General features: G+C 45.2%; 1 protein-coding gene across 1 annotated transcript in view; it reads left to right on the forward strand.

Moving 5' to 3' along the window:
• Window positions 1–1697: 1697 nt before the first annotated feature.
• The window catches only part of LOC129381614 (uncharacterized), a 30214-nt gene continuing 6654 nt past the window's right edge, over window positions 1698–25257 (forward strand). The window contains exons 1-7 of the mRNA XM_055064624.1: window positions 1698–1722; window positions 2237–2393; window positions 8410–8572; window positions 10508–10626; window positions 14727–14874; window positions 18536–18703; window positions 23018–23179. Coding sequence (XP_054920599.1) covers window positions 1698–1722; window positions 2237–2393; window positions 8410–8572; window positions 10508–10626; window positions 14727–14874; window positions 18536–18703; window positions 23018–23179 — 942 coding nt within the window. The remainder of the gene's footprint in view (window positions 1723–2236; window positions 2394–8409; window positions 8573–10507; window positions 10627–14726; window positions 14875–18535; window positions 18704–23017; window positions 23180–25257) is intronic.

Raw genomic sequence — 25257 nt, forward strand, 5'->3', positions numbered from 1 at the left:
TTCTAGATAACACACTTCCTTTTTTTTTTCCTTCTATATTTGGTATTTTTCGCTCTGCGAGAAAATTTGCAGCTTGGCCGTACATTCAATAATTTTCTCCAAGTGAACTGCGAATATGTTCTTGCCACAGCTACGGTATGGACACTCGAAGTGCATTTTTGCCGTCGCCGTCGCCGAGATGTTCCGCATAAAGTCCAAGGGCGAGCGTCCCGGCGCGCCGTGCGCTGCATGTGCGAGATAAAGCATGCGAGGAGAGCCGATGATCGTGGCTCAATCTCACGCGGGCAAGGGAGGAGAACGGCGAGGAAGCAAGCCGTCTACCGACGCGCGCAAACCAGCGGGGGGAGGGAAGCGAGGGGCGGCGGCGTTGCACTCCGGCAGCACATGTGCATTGCGCGGACCAGGCCGCTTTATCGTGAAAGCGATCTGCGTTCAGCGCAAAGTCTAGGCAGTCTACGCGCGCCGACCGTTCATACCTTTAAAGTTCAGTAAAGTGGAAAGTTGGGCTAGTTGATGAGTAATCATCATACTTTGCTGGCGAAGCAGCGCACTGACACGGACACAGTGAATGCAGCGAGCGTCGTCTTGCAGCGAGTGTCGTCTTTTCTTTTGTCTTCACTGTGTCCGTGGCAGTGCGCTGCTTCATCAGCAAGGTATGATGGTTCATACCTTATTTCGTGCTTCTTTCTCACCAATCAGTTTGCGTTGAAGCTATAGAAAGCGCCAATTCCACTTTGCTCACGGCTGCTTGCGCGCTTACTCACGCGAGCGTTTTGACAGCGCGTGTCCGAGGGCGTCGAGTGTGATGCATTCGTGTTCGCCGGCCCGATTACACCATTGTTGTTAATTTAGTTATTGAGTGAATGTTCGCAAATTTCCTCGGCCGCTAGAACTGCAATCCTCACTCCGTATCGTTGTTTAGCAATTTTTATCGCGCCCAATGCTTCGGCTTTGGGACGAAACTGCGTCTTTCTTGATGTAATAATTCAAGGTGGTCATGCGCAATGTCTGGAGCATTTTTCATGGTATGACTTAAAACACGTCTTACTGGATAGTACTTAGGCACTGTGATAATTGCTAATATTTTTTTTTTTTGTTATTTGAGCATTTTTATGTCGAAAATATCAGGTTAGTGCCCCTGTATGGGGTACTTCGCCATGTCTGGGAATTGCACACAGGCATGCGTGGGGCGTAGATACCGCGCTCGCAGTAGCGTCCGCAATGTAGTAAGCGGCTGCACGGCTCGGAAACAGACGAGATTTCAAACAGCGCGTGCGTCCTTCCTCTCGGGGAAGTCTCACTTCCAGCCGGACTGTCAAGCTCACAGGCTTGGATGGTCACTAACGTGAGACTCGCTGTCTGCAGCGTCAGCGAGCACGGCACATCACTCCTGTAAACGGATCACTGCAGAAAGCGCAAATCCGCTTTTCGCACCGCGATGTGCAGCAGCGCAAGAAATGAAGAGAACGAAACACAAGAATATGCACGCCCAACGCACATCTTGGAGCCTATCTAAAGGGAAGATTTCGTTAAGTGGGTAATGGAGTTTCATTCAGTCGCCTTTGGAGTAGACGAAACCGGTGCGCAGGTATGCGCTGTCGCTCACCCGGGCTATACGCAATGCGACATGCAGCGATCCTCCCCAACAAGCTAGTCGACATTTGCACGACAGTTGTGTGCGTGTGACGTCGTGACACATGGCTCGAGCATCGAGCTGCCAAAGTATGAGCTATTCGGCAAGACAGCAGCTGCGCCCATCATTCGTGGTCAGGAAAATTTGGGATAGTTCGCAAAAGAAGCTTCGCATTAAAGAGGGAGCGGCTGTACAGACATCAACGTAACGCGGTCTAGGGCTCCGGTATTGGAGGAGGCCGGAAATGAGCGTCATTTGCGGACGCTGGTCAAAAGAAAGGACGATAGTATGTGTGCACAGCCAGTCTGTGTTAACGCGGCGCGGACCTAGCGCGTCCCGTACTGCAGACCGGCCGTCTACTTTGGTAGAGAAGCCTGTCTCCGGGTAGCAGGGCTATACGACATTTTTATTTCTCCTATCGCACCACTATCCCACCTCTGGTCGCTTGAACAAAAATTGTTTCGATAATACGCCCCTATAGTTGACGCTTTACAACCTCCATTATATCCGAAAATAATTTACAACATTTATTGCATCAACGAAATATTTGAAATAAAGAGGTCCCTCCAAGTATACCGCTTTGTGCTGTGTTGCTGCTCCCAGATGGCACCGTTAAGCTGTACTACGACGACACCGATGAAGTATGGGACCAGCTGAGCTCCTACATAAAGCTGGACAACAACGTGAGAAACAGCAAGCTCGCCTTCAACAACTCACGCTGGTTTCTCGGCATGTGGGGCGCCACGTTCACCCGCCTTATGTGAGTGTAGAGCCACGAAAATAGCAAAGCAGTACCCAGCACATTGACACCTAATGCACTTTTAAAAGCGCCGTACCAATATTAATTATAAATAAATAAAGAAGAAGCATGCTGTTTTTCTTAGTGTGCTATTTTGTTTGAAAGGTTCCTGGCCAAATGACCAAACTGTAGTTTTTCTCAGATGTATGATGTCGTTAAATTGTTTTTACAAACATATACAGATAAATACTGAATACAGCAGGCAGAGCTGTGCATTTAGCCAAATTTTTCTTGCTAGTAGATGTCATCTAAGTATTAGGAAATTGAATATCATAGATTATGATGGTGTCACATTACACCTGTGGTGTGTTATGAGCTTTGTGAAAAAGTGAATGCAGGTGTATTTTATGAAGGCCGATATTATATAAAGACTTGCGCGTACTCAGTGAGCGTATGGTGGTTGTTGCCTGTATTGTGGCTATATATAGAGGAACAACGCTGTTAACAGGAAAAGGAAGGCTCTTAGCAATCGTTTTCCAATCTTATCAACAGACGCTCATCAATTATAACATCATTTTCCCTTGCGAAGTATCATTGAGAAAAAAAAACAAGATGATTAGTTATAAAAATCTTGTGCGTTTACTAACATAACGTGGAAGTTATTGAAATCTTAAGAGAAGGTACGGGCACGCCAGACCATGGAAAGTCCGACCAGCAGGCGGCACTGAATTGACAAAGCCGGTTAACTTCTTGGTACATAGAAGCGTACAAGTGACATTGTCGAGCGCGGAGGCTGTTGAAAACCGTGATCGCGCGGCGCATCGAAGAGGATGAAGTCAACATAAGGTCGTCTGCCACGAATTGCTCATCCTAGGAATTGCAGGTTGCGTTCGGCACGTCTGGGCCATTGAGCGGTGTGCGCCAATAAATGCTGCAGTAGTGTCATTTACCAGAGGCAACGCTTATTCATACGCGAAAGCGTTAAAGTCCCCGTGTCACAGAAAATCCGGTGTTGGCGCCGGCGTCAGCTTAGTTGTCCGCGAGCGAAAATTTCCTTATATATATAGCAAAAGTACATGCCACACCTTGCTATATGACGTGCGGTATATGCCAGCTATATTGCCGCACCATTCTATCACTAAAGTTGCTGATACCTTGTCTTTCATTCTTGGCAAACGTATTCCTCGGAATTTTTAGAATTACAGACCACACAAAGGTCAAGAAACAAGATTTGTAGGAATCTTGAAGGGGACACTGAAGCGAAACAACAAATCAGTTTAGACTAATAAAGCATTGAGAACACTGCAGGCAGCCATTTAAAAATAATAGTTTGATTATTACATGAAAAAATGAAGGTCGAAGTATCAGTATTTGAATTTCGCGCCTAAACCCCGGCGCGAGTACGTCAGTGTCACGTCAGGGATTCCAAAGTATGTCTTCTCATTTGGGCCGCGTTGGATGTGTAAAAGTTCCCGAAACTTGCCATGTGTAATATTTCGTTCCTGTAGAACACAATGTAGTCACTCTGTACCGCTATATAATTAAGTAGGCCCTAGAAGATGCCATCAAAATCCGTGACGTCGAAGTGACCATGTGCAGGAACTTCATGGATGTGTCGCCACCCGTCTTTCTTTCTTGCACTTTTTCTTGTCTACTAAGAGCCTAAGCGTGCTAAGAGTGATGTTTTTGCTGTCCTAGAGAGGTAATTTACTGATGCAGAAGAAATCACTTTTCTCTTTAGTGTCCCTTTAAGCTTCGCCTTTAAGAATGGAACGCGATAGCATTAAAAGATCCCTGACTGCTTCTCAAGCTTACCGGCAACTGAGGCTTATGTAACCGTAATGTTTTCCTGGAAAGGCTGACACCGAACGGTATGCACGAAGACGAGCTTTCTGTTTCTCTTTTTCCCCCGTGTAACACCATTGCAACACCATCTGGATGATGTTGTAACGAACGGAGCGGGGCTCGCGGCTTCTACTGAGACATCAAACAGCAGATGGAAAAGCGCTTTGTGTTTGAATGTCCGCGGAACAGAATTCGGTTTTCTCGAATATTCAAATGAGAGTCCGACGCTAGCCTGCCTGTTCGTTGTCTGTACGTAGTAATTTACAAATTTTCTGACACATTTGAATTTGAGAAATTCAATTATTTCCGTAACACCTATGCGCCAAACGGAGGGTCTGCGTGGATCGGGGTAATTTTTCACATACGGACATCGCCGTCGGCACTGACGCCTGCACCAACGCCGCATTTTCTGGCACCCTGGGCCCTAAATAAAACACCGACAGCGCTTGCCTTTTATGTTAAATCTTCTCATACTTAAATATTAGAATTGCGCAACAGCAAGAGAAACCGTAAAACAATGTAATTTTCTTGGCGCACGTATGCACTACCTCCTGAATCGGCGCACGCAAGATGCCGCATTTCTACCAGTAAACTCGCCTTCGTGCATGTAAAAGAACATTTGCGGTGTAGAAAAATACATGGCGCTTTCTCCGTGAGGGACCTTTCACGAGCACGGGGGGAAACACACCAACTCCAAAGAGCCTTTCATAACTTACAAGGGATCACAACACAGTTAGCAGAGACACTTAGGGATAAGTACATCTGCCAACAGCAGGATTCGCGTTGCTCGGACTACCTCAATGAAGACAGAGCGAGTCCGGGGCTGGATGCACCACTCCAGCTGTACGACCTCAAAGCGGCTCTTACAAAAATAGAGAGGCACAGCCCCTTGTTAGGGACCGCAGCACGGTCAATATTTTTCGAACCAACCAAATGCTTCATGCATACACCTCGTCGAATACATCACCTCCATCAGGCGAGGGGTAACTTCTCTTCGGATAGAGTGGAAAATGACCCTTGTAACCTTCATCCCAAAGTCAGGCAAACCCAACAACACCGACAATCTCAAGTCCACATCCTTGACTTCATGCCTGGGGAAACTGGTAGAGACAGACGTACGGCATCACCTATCGGGATGCCTGGAAAAGAAGGACGTCTTCGAGGCCACCATGTTTGGCTTCAGACAACAAACATCGCCACAGGATGTCCTATTGCAGTTCTACAGAGAAGTCCTCGAACCAGTAGCTATGCCTAGTAGTACTTTCCGAGTAGTACTTGCTCTCAATCTCAAAGGGGCTCTTTACAATGTGAAACACAGTCTCATATTGAAACACCTCAGTGCCAGAAACTGTAGCCCCAGTACATTCAATTGCATCAAAGGCTTTCTTACGGACAGATCAGCACTGATTTGTTTGCTAACCGATGAATATGGTCCCTTATACATGGGCACAAGGGGCACAGCACAAGGCGCGGAACTGTGGCACCTGCTATTTAGCATATCAATGAGGCACATCCTCACTCAAGTGGCGAATGTCAGATGGGTATAGCATGCGCTGTATGCCGACGTCACCACCATCTAGGCACCCGCCAGATCGGAGTTTGTTCACATTAGGGCATCGCCTAAAGGTAACACAAGGATTTCCTAATCCCATTCTGCTGGAACTATGATAGATGCGCCGGAGATATGAATTCTAGGATTATACATCCATAAAAGAATGTGGGTGGGCCCAGCACTGGACGAACCCCGTAATATTGGAGACCAGGCGCACCGTATGTGGTGCGCCGCATCTCCAACAAGGCATATTTTTTCTTACGGAGAAAATATGACTTACGAGTTGCATGTGATTTTGTCATTAGCAGAAGATTCTACTCATTGGCCTACTTTCATGTTCAATGTTATTTGCGCACCATTAGGAACGAGGACTGGAGAACGACCAAGACAAGCGCAAGTTGCACTTGTGCGTGTCGTTACGTGTCCTCGTTCCAGGTGGTGAGCAAATAACATTGATCATGAATTGTAACCAACTAGCCCAAACCAACGCGCTACCTTCACCTTCGCGAATACGAAAACGCCAAATAGACGTCATAATAAGAATACTGATAAAGAAAGCACTTGACTTTCCAATAGCCACCGCGAACACTCGTCTTGCGGCACTAGGGGTAGTCAACACGTACCATAAGCTCGAGGAAGCTGACCTTACAAATCAGTACACGCTGATTTGTAAGGTCACCTTCCTTGACTACACACTGATTCAGTACACACTGATTTGTAAGCAGTGCCTGACGCTCAGTCAGGCAGTGCTGGACAGGCCACATATGATGTACGTGATGTAAATATACAGGAGAGTGCGGGCACCTGAACTAATGCGCCGCGCCGCATTATTTCACCCTCTCTCGACGAGAATAGAGAGAAGAACATGAGGGCCGACAAGCCTCGTGCACGCGTGCCCAAGAGCGCTATTATGGTGAACAAGACAGCGTGTACTACGTTGACATTGCTGAACCAAACCATAGGGGGTGGTACACGGCTGCAGTAGTTAACCAACAATGACTGGTTGATGGGTTCACCTTCAGAGCTCATTGCCCAACACAGGGTGAGGAAGTGGCCATTGCCTTGGCTGCTTCCATCCCTTCTTCCAAAGATATCATTAAGGACTCGCGAGAGGCTTGTCGTAACTATGTGGCCGGGTGGATGACACCTTGCATGAGGGAATAAGGAAATCAGATCCTCCGACAAAAACACAGTCTGGACTGCTGAGCACCAGGTTCTCGGGGGAAAAGAAGCCGCGAATGCGGCTGCCCGAGAACTCCACTCCTGGGTACCTCCCACAGACTCCATGGACCAGGATGAGGGCCAACTCCTCACCTGAGTTAGAGAAATTCCAGATTGCTATAAAGATAGTCATCGCCGATACCCTATGCCCGCTAAGGGGCTAAGGACGGTGAACAAACGTGTGCTCCTGAGACTTTTCACTAAAGCAATGTTATCCCCGGCTATTATGAAACATTTTGACAGTAGGTCACCGGCAGCTACCAGCGCTGTGGCGAGGTAGCAGATGCCTACTCCATGGAATGGGCCTGGCAGCGCAAATCTCGAACGCCAGCCCTACATGAGTGAACTGGGAGGTGGCCCTGGTTGGCTGGTCTTGGTCCAGAGAGCCAGGATGGCGGCTTCGACCAATAGAGTCCCGGTCTAGGGACACCACCTAGTATGTGGGTTCCGACAAGATGGTTCACACTTATCTTTATACAGTAATAAAAGTTTTTCACTACCACCATCACCACCGTTTCAAGGTAAACATTACGGTTACATAAGCTGCACTTCGCGGGAAACGTGACAAGTAGTCAGCGATCATTCAGTGCTATCGAGATCCGCTCTCAAAGAGGAAGCTTGAGCTTCCTCCAATTTCTTTTTATTTTTTTTTTTTGCGATTATGAAAAATGATTTTGCACCGATGGGCGTAATGAAAGCTTTGTTGTTTCTCTGGAGCGAGGTGTATGTCACCGCCTCAGATTTGTGAGAGATCGAAATTCTACAATTGAGAACCCGCCTTAACCGTGAAGGCGCATCGCTGCTCAGGTTTTATCTACTAAGCATTTGGCCTTTGCATGCTGGTTACTGCGATCTGTGAGTTCTTACACCTCGAAATATCTAAATGGACTTGAAAATGGTCTCACTCGAAACGAAATACACTGGCATCGCTGCTGATCGCGCACTGATTTCGTGCCGATAGACTTCGAGTCTCATAGCTAAATAGCAGAAATAGCAGCACGCCAACTGTGAAAAGCGTTCTCGGGCATTTACCACCTTCGAATAAGCAGAACATGCTATTGGCTAGTCCAGTACGATCCAATCGTATCTAAGTCTATCGGTGAATCAGCGTGTGCTATCACGAATACACAAGCCTCTCGCTTACTTTCATGTATTTTTTGCCAGCCCATGCTTATCTGTTTCGGCGATTATATTGCAAACATCTAGCATTTCGCTGCGACAGTGTCAACTGCGACAGCTTTGTCCGAAGGCAAAAAAATATAAAAATAAAACGCGGCAATGAATTCCTGTTTTCGCACACGGGAATGTACAGGTTAATTATCCTCATCCCTATCTGCAGCTCCAACGTAGAAGTTATTGGATGCATTCTTTTGGTGACTCCCTTCGGGCGCCAACTCCGTGCTGTTGTGAATCCTACAGGTCAGGTCTGTGGAACGAAGACATTTTCCGGACTGCGCTTCGTAACACGCTTCGCAGCAACTTCAGCAAGAAGCTGAATATCACTGAGCTCGACGGGTTTGCCATAATCAACACCATCATCGCGGACACAAGGCCACTGGGCCGTGCACAGCCGTTCGGCGCAGTACGTACGCAGCTAATGTATCCAATACCGGCCACATCCAGTTTCTCGATTTGCTTGAGAATCACTACACCTTCGCCAACTCCAATGTCTCCATTCGAATAGGAACGTGCAAAATGTTTTCACGAGAGAAACTCGAAATTCACGATTTCTTTTCGTGTAATAGAAAAAGATACTTCTACTCAGGCTAATAAAACAAATTCGAACCGATTGCCTCGACTCGCATTAAAAGCCGCAGCTCCCAATCGGAAATTTATATATTCTGGAAGATTAATCTTTACGCGAGCTAAACTTAGCGTCGAAGGGTGTGTCATATTTTCTAAAATGTACTTATAGGAGCACCTAAAGTGCAGCAATATGATAAAGTAGCTTACAGCTTGCATGACACTTCGTCTACAATGGGGCTACGAGAGAGGCCGTTGCGTAATGCTGCAAATAAGTTTGACCACCACGAGCTTTATATTGTGCAAAAGCTTCCCGCCATGCATTTCCTGACATGCCTTCTCGAGACGAGAGAAAAAAAAACACTATTTGTTTGTTTTGTTTTCCAAAGTAAATACAGACTGCTAGATTGCCCCTCTGTAATATAATGTACACTACTCCAGCGTTACACTGGAATACAAAATACATCTGATTGTACTTTGTGTTTCAGTGCATTTCGTATTTCAAGATGCACTAGTCTTGCTTTGTAACTAATATTTTTGTCCAATGTCCCTCCAGTGTGGTGAGACAGAGTCACTCTTGAACTTCTGCAATTTAATGCTGCTAGCAACCTTAGCATACTTTACGCATCAAGGAATCGTTTTCCCGTCAGCTTGAGTCACCGGCTATTCGGTGGTCGAATGACACTACATCGCGCGGCTTTGCTTGGGAACCGGCTTCTAAACCAGTCATCACACCAACTTGGGTGGCCGGCTATGTGACACTGTGGCTATGTGCTGCTCTTGAACGTCTTTCCCGACAACTTATGTCGCTGGGTATGTGTCGCTCTTCACTGACAAAAAATGTACTTTAATTTTCTTGGAAGCAAGGTGTAATCGAAGCAGCTTCATATATATATAGGGGCTTCTGAAAAGTTAAGCACGCAGAACCTGACGTAACTTATGCAGGAAAGAGATTAGGAACCTTTTGGAAGTAAGACGTGTGTACTTAACGTTTTCGGCTGGTGGACCCGCCCTGACCACTGTACTCTGACGAAGGCTGGTCCACCAGCCGAAAACGTAATGTAAACACCTCGTACTTCCGACAAGTTCGTCGACTCCTTCCTGCACATTATATATATGAAACCGAGGGTTTGACGGAAGCCTGTCTGGTCGGGATGAAGCATTGAAGAAATAAAACGAAGGACACCGACCAACAGAAGTGCTCAACATGAATAAATCTAAAAGACGTTTCGGCTTCGCTATATATATATATATATATATATATATATATATATATATAGCGAAGCCGAAACGTCTTTTAGATTTATTCATGTTGAGCACTATATATATATATATATATATATATATATATATATATATATATATATATATATATATATATATATCACATATGCTTCTGGGATGTATTTCCCCACTCGCATCGCTCGCGGAGTTGGTGGCGGTGCCGCTAAATCGTACGGTGTAGGGAGGTAAGCGCATCAGAGGAACCTAGCTGATTATAGGCCTCCCGCGCGACGTCATTCGGTGGTGGTAACAGGCTTCGTTGCACCATTTCTTCCGTGCTAATCGCATTAACATCGACATTCATCATGAGACGGATTCTGCTAGTATTTCATTTTTAATTTTTCTTTCACGTCTCTGAAGTATGCATCCATAAGAATAACGATATTTTTTTCTTGTTCCCGCATTCTGATGCAATACATGGACATGCGGTATTGAGACTGTTGCTCTCGCTAAATCTATCCTTCTCTCGATTCATGTCATTTGTCCGCAGGCCTTCCGGTCAGTAAAGGATCCCATACTGGAACCGAACTGGGCCTACATTCACACGGCAGCCATTTGGCCAGGTGGACAGGCGTTAGTTCCAGAATCAATGGTGGCCAACATACTCAAGTACGATTGCATGCTGGGGCTGTTCGAATTGTATTTCCTTATTTCAGTGGAACGCGAGAATGTGGAGAATATTGCTTTCAAATACAAATAGCATACCAAACGAGTACTTAATTTCGAAGAAAAGACAAAAAATGAATGAACCAGGCATATGACACTTTCGGGTCAAAATTCATTTACTGAAAGAGCCACAGGATCTCGCAGCGGACCCCACAACCTTCTGAAGAATTTTCCTGGAATTCAGAATGCGTCGTCTACGTCGCTACATTTACATTTTTGCAGCCTCCGAAATACGTGCACAGGTACCCCTACTCTCGGAGCCTGTGTCCATAAAACTCCACCTAGATCACAAAGTAAAGTACAGAAGCAGTGCGAGCGCACTGGCTAGCGCAATCAGCTGCCGAGTGGTGCATTGCTGCAAGTGCATAACTTCAATCACATTTAGTGGCACTGGAGAGACAACAGTTTCGTTTTCATTGTGTGTGTGCTTTGGTTGTATTGAAGCTGCGCGAGAATGACGTGGTGGCTTAACGGCGAAGACTGCATTAAAACAATGACCATTGTCATTGGTTTAATAGAAAAATGAGGCATGTTAGGATCCAACCAACCATACTGCAAACGCAGAGCTGCCGATGCTGTAGAAGAAAACCCTATAAAAGAAGCAATGAAAGTGCTGATTTAGCTTCCTCCAAATCAAAATTTGAAAGGTCGCCAAAGTCGTAGTTAAGCGAGCATAGCTTACGAGCACACACCATGTCGTATCACTAATGTTTCATTTCAGACAGGCTCGAATAATCACAATTAACCTTTGTAGTTAGCCGTATTTCAATAGTCGATCCACTTGATTACTCATAGTATTCACTCGTATATTGCGATTAGGAACAGAGCTATCAGATGTCTATTCAAATACGGCGGCCGATTGGGCTAGCTGACTTTCAACTATGTTTCAAGGGGCAACTAGTCGTTTCTGTATGATGTCATCCAGTTGTTGCTGGTTCCAGGCGTGCGCCCGTGAAACATATTCTTATTCAAAGCGGTGAATATGGCTTTTGCTCAGCCACAGATAGTACGGGTATAGTGCTCGTATCCGATGAACACTTTCCTTATGACCTACATTTTACCGTCAAGGCGGTCAAATAGTTAAATAATACATTAATTCTTTATTTCCCTTAGCCTGCATGAGCAAGGGTAAAGCTATGAAATGTGGTAGCGGAAGGCACCATAATTTGCTTTTACGACCTCGACGTGAATTTCGCGAAAATGCATTTAAAGCCTTTCTGATCCTGCTTGTCCTTCGTAAATTGCGGGTATATTGCGGCGGCACCGCCATTATTATGGCCGCTTATCGCCACGACTATTAAAAAAAATAAATATTACGGAAAATAAATTCCTTCACTTCAACATAAGTGCATCAAGGCTTTTAGAACGGGCAACGAAACATTCGTGCACAATCGCTTTTGCATTACATGTCTGTCAAAACAGTATATGTCGACGTGGCTCGGTTCCCTCCGTTTTTGTCTTAGAAAGAAAAAGCTGGACTGGTCACTTTTATTTAATGTGACGTACTGTAGCACGGAAGATGGAACACAATGTGTTATATTCGCTTTTGGTCATGTGCCTTGCATTGCATGAGGTCGTGCTATTTTTCTCGCTCATTTGACAGCGAGGGCCTCGTATTCGTCACCTTGGATTCCTCGGGGCAACATACGAGGGTATATTGGCTACCCGTACGATTCCAAATTCTCGCAATGCGTCACGCTTGCAGTTGAAAGGATGGCGCATATCTGTTGCCATGCTCACGAGTGGTGCTGACTAGCACGCCAAGGGCACAAGATACTCAAGAGACGGTATGCGAGGACAGCTTTCTCTGTAGCTCAAGATTATAGCATCTCAAGAATAATTCGGAATATGGGAGCTCGTGTCCCACTTTCGGTAGGTGGTCTTTTCTCCACTTGTTTCATCTTCCTTATAACCTCAGCATTTCATTTAATAGTAATTACAGCGTTAGTAATTATATTTGCAGTTCAGGTGAATTTCCGACCTTGACGTCGCCGTTGTCGTCGCTGCGATATTCCACATAAAGTGCAGTAACATCGGGCCCGCGCGCGGTACTCTGTGGGTGCCAGTCAGTGCACGCGAGTGTGAGCCGAAGATAATGGCTTGATCTCGCGCGCGCAAGGGAGGAAGGCGAGGTGAACGCACGCACTTTTCCACCATGCGCATGGCACCGGAGGGGTGGGGGAAGGGAGGAGTACTTTGACTGCTGCTGCATATGGCGCGGCTGTGTACGGCCGTGCGGGCCCATTTTTAAAGCGGCCTGCGATGTGTACAGAGTTTATGTGCGCTGAGGGCTGATAACGGCATGTGTGCTATGTTCTCGCCGCTTAGTCCTTGTTGAAATAAGAGGCAGCACGAAGGTCAATTCCCTCGCTGCAGCTGCCGCTCTTCCTCAAGCCAGCGTTTTGACAGTGAGTGTGCAGGCTCATCAGGTGAGATGTGTATATTTGCGTGAGCGTGCATGACACCATGCTTTTTAATTTAGTTATTAAGAGAATGTTTAGAAGTTTATAGGGTCGATCAAACTACTATGCTTACTTCGGGTATCTGTCTACAAATTTGCCATTGCAATACATGCTTCGCCTTTCGGGAGAAACTGCGTTTTCTTTTCCTGTGTTTTCTTTGTTTCGTTATGTATTTTCTCGGTATTAGAACGCCACCTTGGATAATACCAAAATTGATTCCGGACATCACATACGATAAATCTCTCTTATTATAGTGGATTGCTTTGCCTTCTGGTAGATTTGTTTTCTATTTCTGCTCAGTAGGAAAAGTACCCCCCTACTTCCCTCTCTACAACCATACACAGCTGTTTCTCATCCTGCGAGGTTCTCATACAGAACACTCGCAGCCTTCGCTGCTAATACTGAGCGAACATTAAGCACGCTCATCACTGAGGCAATGTAATAAAATGGGTGGGTTTACGTCCCCCCTCCTCCCCCTCCGCGCCTTGTTTCTGTCTAATAATTCAATGGCAAGTAGACTGTTCTCCAACTCGATAATTTACCTCAGTATGTTGCCTTATTACGTTTGTTCAATTCTGTGACGTCATGGCCGAGGAACGTTTAACGTCGGCGCCTCTCGGGCACTATGTTGCGCAGCTGCAGAGGGCACGTGCATTGAGTTTCTGTCGGCGGTGATCGAGCGGAATACCTAGGTTGTCACCTATTATGGCGTGTCAGTTGTGTATTCACAAGCATATAGAATGCGGGCCGATCTAGGAAGCAGTGTATATAAGGACGTACTTGGGACCGATCCTTATACTTTTGTCGGTGATACTTAAAAATACAGGTGCCAACGCACTGCTCTCCAAAAACCAAGAGAGCACGTACAAACCCACCAGAGTGCTCGAGTTACGCTTCGCACACGGTGGGTCCCAACCCAGGGGTCGGCAGCCTGGTTCGAGCTTTGAGTCCGTCGCTGCCTCTTGAGTGCCCCGGATCCTGCGCGGCCCGCCTTACTGTAATCTAGTGTTATCTCCTAATGCCTCCTTTTCCTGGTAGCAGTTTTATTTTTGGCATGCCACGCATTTCCAGCGAGCACAACGAAGGAGTTACTAGGGGTATTCGTTTAGGAGGTGACGTGCGTAACTCTATAGGTAGCTTGTATCCTCCAAGGCGCGGATAGGCGACGGTGGTGTGGGCACGAATGTTGTCCTGGCTCAGACTATAAGCATGCTAGCATTCCTTCTGAGGCATTGCGTCTGTGAGCTGATCCAGGCCGAATGAAGGGTAAATGTCAAGGTTACGCTATCTAATATTCAAGTGGCATCGACTAACATGAACCGTTTCACGTCTGCTTCATCTTGTGCGCCATTGAGGTGTGTGACGCCTCCGATGCCAGTGGCGGCGATCCTCATCGCGCCAGCGTTGCCATACGCTCGCGTCATAAGGACGCTGGTGTGATTACGAATGCCGTCCGGGGAGTTCTATTGCAACGCAAAGCCTTGTTATCGCGGTCAGTGCTCCACCCTTTGCACGAAACTGCCACGTTTTCTTTAGCCCCGCTCCTGGCATCCCTCAGTGTCCTGTTGGCTCAATGTGCAGGGATGCCGACGTGGTGGGGATAAGCACGAGCAATAGCACCGAGGAGAGCAACATCATCCTGAACCGAGCGACGGGCAACGTCGTTCCCTACATGGCCGCTTCTCCGCCTAACCCCATCATGCCAGCCGGTCCAGGCACGCGCGGAATGGTGAGGAAAAAAAACAGCTTTTTTTCTCAGTACTGCGTTAAGCGCTCGAATGCTACAGTGACATTTGGTCTTATTAATTGAATAATTATTTTCTCCTTAAATTGATTCATGCAATTTTTGGTTGTATTTATTGGCTGTCAAAGAAATATATATATATATTCATTCGTATACTCATATACTACTCAAGCAGCGCAGGGAATATGACAAGTGCCATAGTGGAATTCAAATTCAAATTCTTTATTTTGCAAAACAAGTTTTGTGGTAGACAGGGCTAAAAGCTGCGGTCTGCAGCTTGACAGAGGCCCGGGCACCATATTCAAGGCAGGGCATGCGTTCGACGTGAATGTCGAACCGTTAAAGAAAAAGAAAACACACGAAAGAGAACATAACAGTTCATCAGAATAAGAATACGCTATACTTGATATAATGCTTTATATACAGAAGCAGAAACATATATATATATATATATATATATATATATATATATATATATATATATATATATATATATACATATATATTTATATTTACATATATATATACACACATATATATATACAATTTATGAATTCACATATGCATACACAAGAACACCTGTAAGAAATCAGGCACAGCTATCACATTCTAAAAACACTGCAATGTGAAATACAAGCAGACACAGGAGGATTTAGCTTCTGTTGAAAAAAAAGAATTACGAATGTACGTAACTTCATGACACTGGTGGTAAGTATGTTTTTCTTTTTAAGAAAAGAGCTGTTAAAGTATTGCTAGTTTGAGCTTCACTATATCTTTGTACTTATTGAGGATTAACGGAAGATTATATTTCAAAGACTGCAGTTTGTAAAAAGTGCGAATAGGTAGTATTATCCAAAAGTCAAGACAACGCGTACAAACACAGGTATTTTGCTGAAGCAGTGCTATTGTACCAATAACGCTTTTGAAAGTGGGTGAAGACACATAGAATGAACGCAAAACACGAAATTCGTACATATATTGTATTTTCATAATGTTGTACAATCTAAAATAATATTCTGCGTGATAGTATTGAACACGTGGAATTTTTTAACGGTTGTAAACGAAAGCAATAACCTTTTTAATGTATAGTTCTTTGCCTGCCTGCCTGCGGCCCGACGCGTCGAGCTTGAGCGGCCGTATAAATTGTGGATACTTATCGGATAGTGGCTTAGCGGCATTCTTCTTTGCTTCCTCGTTTCTTAATACAGCGCCCACGCGGATCCTGCTGTAATTGATTGCTACTTTCCAAGCATGATGCGATCAGGGGTTCGAATTCTTGACCAACCGATCTTCGTTGAGAAAAAAAAAAGGCTGCAGAAACTCCGCTGGAGTTTTTTTAAATATGCGTAAGCATACTCTCAGGCTTCAGTTGGCCCACCCCCAAATTGCAATTTGGCTTACCCCCAAATTTCTATCTGGCCCACCTCTCAACACTTAATTTTAAGGACTCCCAAATTTCAAGTTGACCCATCCCCAAAGCTCATTTCGCCCACCCCTACTATGGTGTGTTGGTTCTTTAGCTGCACCAATATTTTTTTAAAAAATTGCCCATGGCAGATAGCACAATTATGACGCTGGATATATGTTACGCGATGAAGCGGCTCTTCTCCATCTACAAGAAATCAAAATGTTGAATCGAATAATGAATCTCATTACGCTAATTTAGTTTTTCAATATTTACCTTATGCCAAATATTTCAATCTACGAATTATAGCCGCGGAGTTCGCACGGCGTATCCACTTGGAACGAATTGCCTGTACAGCACCAGTTCCGAGATAGTAATTTTCAATGTGTCCGATGAAATGGATTGGCGTTCCAGTTACTTCAAGAAGCCGCTGTTTTATGCATTGAAGCACAGAAATAACTGGAACACCAATGCATATCGACAGACACTTTGAAAATTAACTCTCTTAAGACAAAAAAAAATATTAGCGGAGGATATATTTGCAATAGGATCAGGCAGGAAAAGGGCCAAGACGGCTTAGCGCATTGTAAGGAAACCCCAAGATTACCGCCCAGAAAGAACCATAGAAAATAACCACCAAGAGAAGCTGTTCGTTTCAAGGTCGAATGAAGAATTAACTGGTCAGCAGTCGAGATAAGCAAGAGACCTACAGAGTATTGGTGGAAAAGAAGAGGAAAGATACTGATATAGCTGGGGTCGTTGCAGGTATAATTACCTATACAATATACCCGGTTCTCAAAACGATGTTTTATGACTTTCCTAAAATTAGGCACTGGGAGGCAAATGAAGACCACCTGCGCAAATAAGTTACGTGGCCAGGGGGACACAAAGTGAGCTGATAATTATCGCTGTCCGCAGATCAATTAAATAAAATTGAATAATTGACTTTTGTTGACTGCAGTAGGTGGGTATGTATTAAAAACTTAGAGGCAGTCGTCTTTCTACAGATGTTATCAGTTGGAAGAATTCTTCTAGCGTGTCTGTGCTCCGAGATATTCTATTCTAACTTCCAAATGTCTTTCGTATGATTACTACAATGACCAATGATTACAATGATTACTACATGAACTACAATTGAAATTTGCAGTCCGATATCTCGGAGCACAGACACGCTAGAATATATCTTCCAACCGATGGGTTGTACAAACACGACTGGCTCTAACTTTTCAACACATGCCCACCTACTGCAGTCCACAAAGAGTTAATTATTCAATTTTCGATAATTTGGCTGCTGACAGCGATAGATATAATCTCACTTTCTGTGCCCCTGGCCACATAACTTATTTGCACAAGTGTCTTCGCGTGCCTCCCATTGCCTAATCTTAAGAAGACCATAAAGCTCAATTTTCAACCCCTTTTATACGGTGTGTCTGTAAAGTCATGGTGCACTTTTTACCGGTCACATGAGTTCTACGAAACAGGATAGAAATGTGAAATCTTCCTCAAATAAAAGGAAAGCTTTCCTCGTTTCATACCTTTTCAGTACAGTGGGATGTTGCTTCCATTTGTTTCTCTACACACATCTCAACGATATTCAAGTCCTTCCTACACCTCGTTCAGGACGTCTGGTGTAATAGAGTTAATCACGTTTGTGATTCTCTGTTTTAAATGTATAATTTCCATCATACGTTCGCTCTACACATGTTGCTTCACATAACCCTACATGTTCGTGGTGCTGCGTCATCACCTGTGCAGCGGAATTATTGGTGCTGTGTCATCAACTTGGTGCGCACACCCTTGCACATAATACTGCGGGAACATGAAGCGTTTTCCTTTTATTTGGTGAAAATTTCACATTTCTATCCTATTTTCTTGCTTTCCTGTGATCTGTCAAATGTTCACCATGACTTTACGGTCACACTGTATTTGCATGTTTTACTGAAGAAAGACAACATCAAGTGAAGATTGACAAAGCGTTAGACTGCGATGGATGTAGTAACATTTTATTAGCTTCAGCGCGGTGTATGACTATATTTCATCGCACTTTCTCAAAGATGATGCCAATAGAATTCATTATCATAATTATCCCCATCAACGGATACTTTAGTAGTGTCTGACAAAGTTATAAGAGTTTCGGAAGCACTGCAAATGGATGAAATGTTCTGAACTTCCTTGCAACACCATCGCCCTTGCTGGAGTCGAAGTCGATGACCTCGCCTCCTGCTACCTTCTCTCTTTAAGCTGGACATTCTGAAGGACTTCCCGCACTGGAAGCAGGTGCTTCAGCGCCAGAAGCTCTGCTTCTCCGTCACCTCGGCCATCAACTACGCGAGTAACACCGTAGATAACATCGATTTTGTCCAACCTATCCGCCGCATGCAGGACGTGCAACGATTCAGCCGGCTAAGGGTGAGCCTCGCCGCAGCGTTCATAAAACACGCACGAATACACTTTCATTGAAAACAGTGCATAAATTTTTTCCCCGATTTAACGAAGTAACTTCGCGACACAGTTTTGATTTAACGAATTTTTCGGCCATTTGAACCATGTACTTGGAGCCTGTTATGGTAAGGAAACCTATATTTAAAGACTACGTCGGCCGAGGCGAAAGTTTCAAGCGTCCCTCTGCATGAAAAGCTAGAGCGGCACAACCACTGTCAAAGCGTGCGCGCCGTGACGCCGTAGACAGGAAACATGCACCGCTGCGCCATTTGTCTCGTAGACATAAAACTCGGAGAAACACAAGAGCTCACGATTCCTTCTGCGCAAAAAAAAAAAAAAAAGAACGGCAAGCGTGTGAACGCGCTGTAATGTGATCAAGCACGTGCTGAGGAAGGGAGGGGGGGGGGGCAGGAGGAGCAGGAACGCGCGATAATCTGCCTTCTCCTCGCGAGCATCCATGCGCGGTCCACGCGCCTTATCAGTCTTGGAGGTAATCTCCCCGCAGCAAGTTGAAATATATGGCGCCTTAGCGCGCCTTTTGTTTTCCCGCGCGTCCTAGTGTTGGCGGTTGAGTAATCTCGTTGCCGAGACAAGGTACGAAGCCCTCGGTCGCATTGTGATGCGAGTTCATGGTCATTGAGTGAGATCAGCTAATGTTTGCCTGAGCGCACGTGGTACCCATAAAACTACGAGCCTTGCTTCGAACCTTGCTCTTTGCTATCGCCATGAAAGCTTCAAAGTTCTGGCGAAACTGACTTTCTTTTTTTTCGCTCAGGATCGACATCCGTATCTTTTACACTTTTGTTCTTTTATTTTCGGGCGCCGGCAGCGGCACGAAGCGCGGTCACCTATGGCCTCCAAGACTTATAGCGCCGCGTGGCGCAACACACGCATATCTCGGACGCCGTCAGCCACGTACGATCGTTACGTACGAACTACACCGCTCGCGCTGGCGCTTATAACGGCTATATTATGGCCCGACTTTATTGCGATTTGTTTATAAGTGCCTACTAACAAGATATCCATCCGGAGTGCTGTGGAAAACTGTATAGTTGTTCTAATGCTGAAACTTTGTAACCTCGAATTAACGAAATTCGCGAATTAACGAACCAAGTTTTTAACTGCCAGTACAACATCGTTATATTGAGGTTCGACTGTACGTGCTGCTTGCCCAAATTCGCCCCAAACGCTAAACAATAAATTCTAACGATTTTTTTAAGCTGGAACAAGGCTCTGTAGATGCAGAAATGGCTAAGCCCTAAAAGAAAAAGAAAGAAGATTTGTGCCACGAACAACCAAGCTATAAGTTTAATCAATAACATGTAGTGAACCTATACTAACTGAAAAGAATATATATAGTGCATTTAAACACCCACGTAAGGAGCAATTTCAGCATCATCATTGAAATTTTCTGACTAGTGGTACCTCCTCATACAACTCTGCCTGCACTCTGATGGTGTATGCGGATGGTCGTTTTCGATCTCTCTAGAGGGCTCTGAATAGTGTCCACGCGTTCGGGTGGTAGAAGTCGAGCGCTCAGACTACGTTCGGATTGTCCTTTCGGAGCGTCAGCCTCCCGCTCCAACCGCTCTGACCTCGAAGTGAGAGCGTTGGCGCGATCTGGCCAAGAGGAGTGTCACGTGACACTAACCACCATGGTTTTCCATGGTTGCCGACAGGTGACAGCGCCAGCGCACATTTTCGCCGACGGGAGTTTTGGAGTGTCGTGAGGGTTTGTTGGATTGTGTTCGTGGCGTTTGCGTGTGTCAGCGCGGACAATTTGCACCCACCAAGGCATAATTGCACCATGTCCAAACGAGGGCGGCTACTAAGGGCGGAAGAATCATCAGTGATACTTTTACAGCAGCCCGCAACCGACGTGCTTGAAGCTAGCACATCCATCGACGCCATTTGTCAACGACGCGCACGAATTTTACACGGCGGGTTCCCGCGTTTCCTGAGCAGTGGCGCCACCGTCGCGCTGCTCAGAGATCGCTTGTGCATTCGGTTGGTGTATACTCTGTCTCCCGCTCAGGTTGAGCCCTGCGCGCGGGTCTGCGGATTATGAGCCAGAGGACCAGAGCGGTTAACCGAATACACCATAATAATGAGAATAAGCGAGCCCAGCCTTGATGCCTACACATACATGTATTTTCCTACATAGGAAAACATTCGAATATTCTCTGGGTCGGAGCATGGTGCAAACAATGAAATCAAAACATTTATATAAAGGAATGCCACTCTAATAACCTTTGGTGCAAGCGGAAATAAAGTTATATCACTAGCAGATCTAGAAAAAGAAGAAAGAATTTCATGTTTTCTACGCATGAAGTTTGGAGTCGTAGCATGGGCAGGCTAATATTGAGGGTGTCCAGAAGTTGGCAGTTAGAAATGAGAATATATACTTAGGTTGCTGTTTATGAACGCCCCGAAAAACTCTAGCCAACATGGATTTCTGCGTTTTGGAAGCACTTCTGGAACGCTATTTATGCAAAGCTGGGGTGGGAAGTTCTTCAGCAAAAAGAAAAAAAAGAAAAAAAACAAGAACACACACAAAAAAAAAAACAAGCGCAGCGGCTTATTGCAGCAGTTATTAGACAGCTTTAGCTGACCGCGTTTAGTCTGATAGTGGGCTTAGCGAAATAGCAGGATCGAAATGAGCATGCGCATAACGCTAGATGACACATATTGAACGTTACAGTCTCTGCGTGGTTTAACGTAGTTTAGGTATCCCGACCACCCCATTCGAACTAAATTGGGCAATGATTTTGTAGAATTCCCTTCGTTCGATGCCAAAACTGTGTAAACAGTTTTCGGTTAGTATCAGACCTCTTCAACGACCGACTACTGTGGAGAACCACGCGGAATTTTCGAGATCGTTTCTCCTTTCGTGCGCGTCGGGGCGTTACGAGGGAAACATTCGGTGTGATATCGCCATTTATCGACGAAGTTTGGAGATAGGCACGTTGACATATTGCCTCTGAGATTGTTAAACCTCGGAGGCCATTGTCGACAGCTTGTACTGATTGTACTGATGTCGCCGCGGATCGGCAGACGCGGAAAGTACACTGTACCACGGGCTCCCGGCTTTCATTGCGCTGCTTCGCCCTCTTTTCGGGCGCACACGCAAAGCCTAACGATTAGATATAATCGCTTAGTGCACTTTGCATGATAAATCCAAAGTGTAATATAAAAGCGTCCTGCAAGTAATCTGCGCTATCACGCTATACCAAAACTCGCTGTCGGCAAATTTCGCTTGCGGAATGGTAGCGCTATTTGCCTTAACCCCGCATTTACCGTAACGTTAAGCTAAAACTGCATATTAACGAAGAAGACAACGTTTACTGCAGGCTTCAGCGCAAATATTATCAATGTGCAAGTCTCAAGAAACGTTAGTCATAATACTCAGTCTCATGTATAACTTATAACTCCCTGTACAAGTTATGGCCCTATTGTTCTCAGTATTAGTAAGTGGTTCTTTCTTGCAGAACAGTTTCTTTTGGTATTTAGTAGTATACCCCAATAATAAACCCTTTACAATCGAATTTACATTGTTTAAATCAATATAGTCGCTGTGATTGAAAATAGTGCCAAACTTAGCACAGTTATCTGTAGTCTCACGCGAAGTCGTAAATGTTAGGATCAACCTAATTTAAATTATTAACGCAGAAGAAACATAACGGTTCAACTGAACTTTCTTGGTATCCTCCTGATTTCACTGGTAGGCGGCGTAGTTGTTTCGCTTTCACCTCAACGAACTGTTTGTGGTTACCTAAGGAATCAGGTAATCATAATACCCAGATATATAAAAGGGCACTGTTTTATACTTTTTTAGGTAAGAAACCATATGGATTACGTTTGAACGGCTCAGTATAGTAGAATATGATCATGTTTATCTCGCCGTTATGTTTGATATCTGAAACAGCCGTGGTAGCATCCTGGCACTGGCGTTTCGCTGCTGAGCAAGGACAATATAAATGGCAACACTGCATCGCTCTGTATACGCTAGCCTCTGCGTCAGTCGGTCTGTTGGTCGCTTCGATTAGAATATCAGTGCTTCATTCGGCTAGTCTGTCAATGACATACCTCGACCGGTTTGTTAGTGTGTTAAACGTATATTCCAGATTATTACGCAAACATTCGAAAGTACTTGCAGTGACCTACCTAACCGAGGGGCTGCCTATCAGCTTGGATCCCAAAATCCACGCAATTGTCTGTGCTATGTCTGCAAGATAACCGAATGCTCCTTTTTCCTTGTCTGCTTGGCAACCCTGCTTGCAGTTCACGAACAAGACCAGCAGCAACAAGTACCCGGTAGAGGAAAAAGGAGGGACCTCCTATTACTTCGACAACAAAACGCACACGCACTTTTGGCGTTTCGTTCGCAATGACAATTTGTTGACCTTCTTTGCGTACGACACGGGATCGACGCTGTCATACAAGGTACTTCAGCTTTGAAATGAGATGCCACATGGCGCAGAGTGTCAAAAAATGTTACCATTATAGACGCCTTACAGTAGCCCAACATCGGCTCGGCCATGTCGACGGGCGTGGCCGCGCGGTAGTTGTGCGCCTTTGGGCCTCCCCATTCCGAATGCAGGCGACTTTCGCAATAAGCACAGAAAGGCGCCAATTTCGCTTTCTCTGTGAATCATGGTTGTTCGCTATGGGCTCAACACATTCGGCGTAAAGCTCGCCTGTTGATAATTTGCAAAGACCTAAAATTTACATTTTGTCCTGATGACCGACAATGAATGCTTCCAGTCGGTGCGTGTTTGTTTACCAACAAAGCGATGACCGATTACGCGTCAGTTCCTTTAAAGCGTACAGCCTTCTTTGGTCCTTTCGCTTATTTACGTGGTTGTCAGAGGCAGGATTTCATCTGCTTAGTGTTCGTATTGTCGAGCAACCGACTACTGTGTGAAGCCAGGCGAGGGGTTTGCCGCGTTTTCAGATGCCGTGGTTGGTGGTGGCACCATCTCGTTGTTCTGCCTAGTGTGTACCAGTGCGCAGTATCGCTTTTCTTGAGAGCAGTTTCCCCCACATACAGAGCTGCTCTGTACACACACACACGCACACGCACACGCACACGCACACGCACACGCACACGCACACGCACACGCACACACGCGCGCGCGGTTGAGGAGGCGCTCTCTTGCATGCATGGTTAGCTCGCTGTCTGGTTAGCTCACAGGATGGATGACTGGGTGGATTGATTTAAGTTGATTGTTTGGATTATCACCGCCAGCCGTCACCTGTATATTCTGGCATGCAGACATTGTGTAATATTCGCGTCGAAGGGGAAGCAAGTTCTCGTATGGCATGGACAGTGCCTTTAGGTAGCGCAGTTCTTGATTACTCCCCATGTGCAATATGAATAAAGAGGTCTCTCACAGATTCAGGGGTATTTTTCAAGTTTTAGCTACTAAACCTGTATGCATGCGTGATCAGCACTAAATAGCATAAGTTATGAGCTATAGACTGCACTTCCATTTATATTTGCGAAAGCATTTTGTGTCACCTGAGGCTGACAATCCGGTGTCATGAAGCGATGTTCCCAGAAATGGCCGATGGCGCAAAAAGTAAAAACTGGTCAAAAATGCTGGAATCAAGGTAACATTTATCCGGGTACTTCCTGCATACAAAAGAAGTTGTTTTGGAAAGAAAGTTTGGTGAATTTTAAACTGGGTGTAAATCGAACCAAGGCCGCCAAGTTACGAGACGTGCACGCTTTCCCAATGCCAAGGCGGCTCCACGAGTCCGGTGGACTAAAGGTGTTCCTAGTGCCTGCATCATTCCAGCCGCGATCAGGTGACGTCACCAGCGTCTTGCACGACCTCAGTATTAATAGAGAAGATGGTAAATGGTATAACAAGGTAATTAGTAGTAATTATGGGTTACTAATGCCAATTAAAGAGAAGTAAGGCGACTTAGTGTGAATTACAGTGATTTAAAGTGAACTAAGGTTCGAACAAGTTAGATTCAGGTGATCTAAAGTAAAGTGAAAGAAGGCGAATAAAGTGGATAAAGGGGGATTAAAGTGCATTAAGGTAGATTTGAATGCGGAAGCATTCAATCTACCTTTCGCACTTGAATGCGACAGCATTCAAATCACCTAAGGATACTGAAGTGGCCATCAATTTTTCTTTTTGCATGCGTGTCGCTGCACTCCTATGATTACTAATGAACATATCGCACCTGCTGAAGCGAATTTTATTTTTTTACGAGAAAGCTAGTCAGGGTTGATACGTACGCAAATTGTTAGAGGGCTGTGCATGCGTTCATGAGGAAAAACTGGGAACGCCTCATTTCCCCTGTAACAATTTTGTGGCTATGTTGTGGAAGAAGTTCACGATCCTATTATAGAGAAGAAAGGGAACCGAGGGGCTTGATTTTATTAATCATGACCGCATAAAGCCAAAGGACAACAAAGCAAAGGAAAGAATCGAGGAAAGTAACTATGGTTTAAATTCCAATGTAGCAAATTACGAAGAAAATGGAAACAAAAGTGGAAGAAACGG

Source organism: Dermacentor andersoni, chromosome 11, assembly GCF_023375885.2.
Source record: "Dermacentor andersoni chromosome 11, qqDerAnde1_hic_scaffold, whole genome shotgun sequence".
Lineage (NCBI taxonomy): Eukaryota > Metazoa > Arthropoda > Arachnida > Ixodida > Ixodidae > Dermacentor > Dermacentor andersoni.